Source organism: Marmota flaviventris, chromosome 5 (assembly GCF_047511675.1).
Source record: "Marmota flaviventris isolate mMarFla1 chromosome 5, mMarFla1.hap1, whole genome shotgun sequence".
In the NCBI taxonomy this organism is placed as follows: domain Eukaryota; kingdom Metazoa; phylum Chordata; class Mammalia; order Rodentia; family Sciuridae; genus Marmota; species Marmota flaviventris.
In genome coordinates this window covers 61,491,911-61,495,743 of record NC_092502.1, presented here as the reverse complement: position 1 = coordinate 61,495,743, position 3,833 = coordinate 61,491,911, and the positions used below count along the sequence as shown (strand labels likewise).

At 35.4% G+C, this 3,833-nt stretch overlaps 1 protein-coding gene across 1 annotated transcript; it reads left to right on the top strand.

Moving 5' to 3' along the window:
* Positions 1-659: 659 nt before the first annotated feature.
* On the top strand, positions 660-1,032 carry LOC117794832 (small nuclear ribonucleoprotein E-like). The gene has a single exon (XM_034636560.2). It carries the CDS (start codon positions 705-707, stop codon positions 981-983), a length of 279 nt encoding a protein of 92 aa, XP_034492451.2. The 5' UTR covers positions 660-704; the 3' UTR covers positions 984-1,032.
* Positions 1,033-3,833: the final 2,801 nt, after the last annotated feature.

The window sequence follows — 3,833 nt, the reverse complement described above, 5'->3', positions numbered from 1 at the left end:
TCACACCAGTCATTTTTTTGCTGCAATAGAAAAGCTAATTTTCAAATTCATATGGAATTTCAAGGGAGGCTGAATATCAAAACAATCTTCAAAAATAAGAACGAAATTAGAAGAGTCCCATTTACCAATTTCAAATTTACTACAAAACCACAGAAATCAAAACTGTCCAGACTGAACTAAAATCAAATATAAAGATCATTGGAATCAAATTGAGAGTAAAAAACAAAACAAACCTTGCAACTATGGTCAATTGATTCTCAACAAGGGTGGCAAGGTCATTTAATGATAAAAGAATGTTTCTTTCAATAAATGGTACTAAGTATACTGTGCATTTAAATGCAAAAAATAAAAATAAAAATGAAATTCAACCATTACTTTGCACCATATAGAAAAATTAACTGAAAAAGAAACAAAGGGATGAATATAACAGATAAAACTATAAAACTCTTAGAATAAATCATAGATCATATTCAAGACCTTGAACTAGTAGATTTCTTAGCTGTATCACCAAACATGGAGCTAAGAAAAGAAAAAAATAGATAAATTAGACTTTATCAAAGTTGAATATACATCAAATAACACTGTTGACAGAATGAAAAGATAACACAGGACAGAAGAAAATATTTGGAAATCATATATCTAATAAAGGCTAAGTGCTCTCTGAGGTAACGTGCTGGTTCGTGTGGTCTTTGTGAGATTCCACCATGGCATACCGTGGCCAGGGCCAGAAGGTCCAGAAGGTGATGGTGCAGCCCATTAACCTCATCTTCAGATACTTGCAAAACAGATCCCGGATTCAGGTGTGGCTCTATGAGCAAGTGAATATGCGGATAGAGGGCTGTATTATTGGTTTCGATGAATACATGAACCTTGTATTAGATGATGCAGAAGAGATTCATTCTAAAACAAAGTCAAGAAAACAGCTGGGTCGGATCATGCTAAAAGGAGATGATATTACTCTGCTACAAAGTGTCTCCAACTAGAAATGATCAATGAAGTGATAAATTACAGAGAAAGCAACAATTTTTTTTAAATTTAGCTGCCCTTTGCCTGGAATATGGTTCTAAAGCATTAGTTCACATTGTTTTGATGACCTATGTTATTACCAGATGAAAATAAATGCTGTGGGACTCTTTTTATTAAAAATAAAATAAAATAAAGGCTAAGTATCCAGAATATGTGTATCTATATCTGTATCTATTTATATCTCTACATACTTCTATATTGTATATCTCTTTATATAGATATTGCATGGAATGTAACTGATAGCATCTTTTACAATTCAAGAACAAAAAGTCAAGCAATTTAATTTAAAAATGGACAAAAATTTGAATAGACATTTCTCCAGAGAAGACATAGAAATGATCAACATTACATGGAAAGATACTAAACATCATTAGTCACTAGGGAATTGCAAACCAAAACACAATGAGAGATAGCATCACATTTACTAGGTTGGCCAAAATTTTAAAAAATCAGAAATTAACAAGTATTGGTGAAGATATGAAAAAAAGCTGGAACACTGTGCATTGCTGGTAGAAATGTCAAATGGTGCAGTTGCTGTGGTAATTGGTTGGATGGTTTGTCAAAAGGTCAAACATAGATTTACCATATGACACAGCAGTTCTGCTCTTAAGTGTAACCATAAGGGACTCAAACAAATGTTTGCAGATGAATGTTCAATGTAGCATTGTGCTAGTCAGGTTTTCATTGCTGTAAACAGAACATCTCACAAGAACAACTTAGAGGAGAAAATGTTTATTCGGGACTCACAGTTTCAGTGGTCTCAGTCCATTGTTGGCCAATTCCATTGCTTTGGGCCCAAGATGAGACAGAACATCATGGCAGAATGGTGTGGTAGAAGGAACCTTCTCAGCTCCTGGAAGCCAGGAAGCAGAGGGAGAGAAAGCAATGAGCTAGGGACAAATACAACTCCTAAGGGCATGCCCCAGGTGACCTCCTCCAGCCATGCCCCATCTGCCTACAGTTACCACCCAGTCATCCATTTAAATTATTAATCCATAAAATGGATTGATCTACCAATTAGGGTAGAGCTCTCATATTCTAATCATTTCACCTCTGAACATTCCTGCATTGTCTAACACATGAGCTTTTTGGGGAAAAACTTATATCTAAACCGTAAGAAGCACTATACACAGTAGGGAAGAGGTGAAAACTGTTGACAAATGGATAAACAAAATGTGGTGTACCTGTACAATGGAATATCACTTAACCATAAAAACCAATAAAGTACTGACACCTGCTGCAATATGAGTGAACCTTGAAAACATTGTGCTTTGTTAAAGAAGCCAGACACAAGGTATTAGATATCTATAATACTGTTTATATGGAATACCCTGAAGATGTAAATCTAAGAGACAGATAGTGAACTAGAAATTTCCAGGGGTTACAGGGAAAGGAAATGAAAGGTGACGTTTTAATGGTTATGAGGTTTTTTGTAGGGGTGATGAAAATATCTTGGAACTAGACAGAGGTGATAATTGTACAACATTGCAAATGTACTAAATGTCACTACATTTCATTTAAAAAACCAAATGAACAAAAAAGTAGGGGAAAAGACTTTAAATAAATAGAAACAGAGAATTCAGTGCCAGTAGACCAGCACTACAAAAACAAATTAAACCAAAAGCAACATAAGAAAGGGAAAAAAGCAGAAATCAATGAAACCCAGAACAAGAGAATTAAAGAAAAATATCAACAAACCAAAACCTATTAATTGAAAAAAAAATCAATAAAAATTGACCAAGAAAACAAACACGAAAAACACAAATTACAAATATCAGGAATGAGCTGGAGATGTAGCTCAGTGGTAGAGTGCTTGCTTACTGTGCTCAAGGCCCTGAGTTCAATCCCCAGGACAGCAAAAAACAGCTATCAGGAATGAGAGAATGGCTATAAAGGATAATAAGGGACACATAGAAACTTGTGTACGACCAAAAACTCAGCAAGTTAGACAAATGAACAAATCACTGAAAGACACAAACTGCCAAAGCACATTCAGGAAAAATTAGATAACAAGAACAGTTCTGTATATTTTCCTCAAACAATTAAACTTCTAGTTAAAACACTTATAAAAAACACAAAAGCCAGGCATGGGGGTACATTTCATAAATCCCAGTGACTGGGGAAGCTGAGGCTTAGTTTAAGAAAAGCCTTGGCAATGTAGCAAAACCTTGTCTCTAAATAAAAACTGAAAAATACTGTGAGTGTAGCTCAGTGATAGAGCACCCCAGGTTCAACCCCCAAATCACAACTTACAGACAAAAATAAATTTATAGAACGAGATGCCTTTGCTGGCAAATTATACCCACAAGCAAGAATCAGATAATACGGATTTTACACAATTTCATTCAGAATAAAGAATAGGGGGAAAAAATTTCCCAGCTCATTGTATGAAACAAGCACTGTCCTCATATACCCACACAAGGACCTCACAAGAAAATAAAGTCATACACTAAGATCCTTCCCAAACATGGTTGTAAATATTCTGAACAAAATGTTAACAAATGCAATCCAGGAACATACAAAAAGTTCAACACATCTGTCCAAGTGGTATTTATTATAGGAATTAAAGTTGGGTTCAACATGCAAAAATCAAGCAATGTAATTTACATATCAACAGAATGAAGAAAAAACATATGAGCATCACAATAGATGCAGAATGAATGTTTTGACAACACTGATGTCTCTTAGGTTTGCATCTGGATTGTGCCCCCAGTCTCCTGTGGGAAAGGCTTGGTTCCCAAGGCAGCAATGTTCAGAGGTGCAGGCTGTGAGAGGTAGCCCCTGAGCAAAGGGAGTGGGTCCTTGGA

Coding starts and splice junctions, on each gene's coding strand:
- LOC117794832 (XM_034636560.2), top strand. CDS start 705: ATGGCATACCGTGGCCAGGGCCAGAAGGTCCAGAAGGTGATGGTGCAG.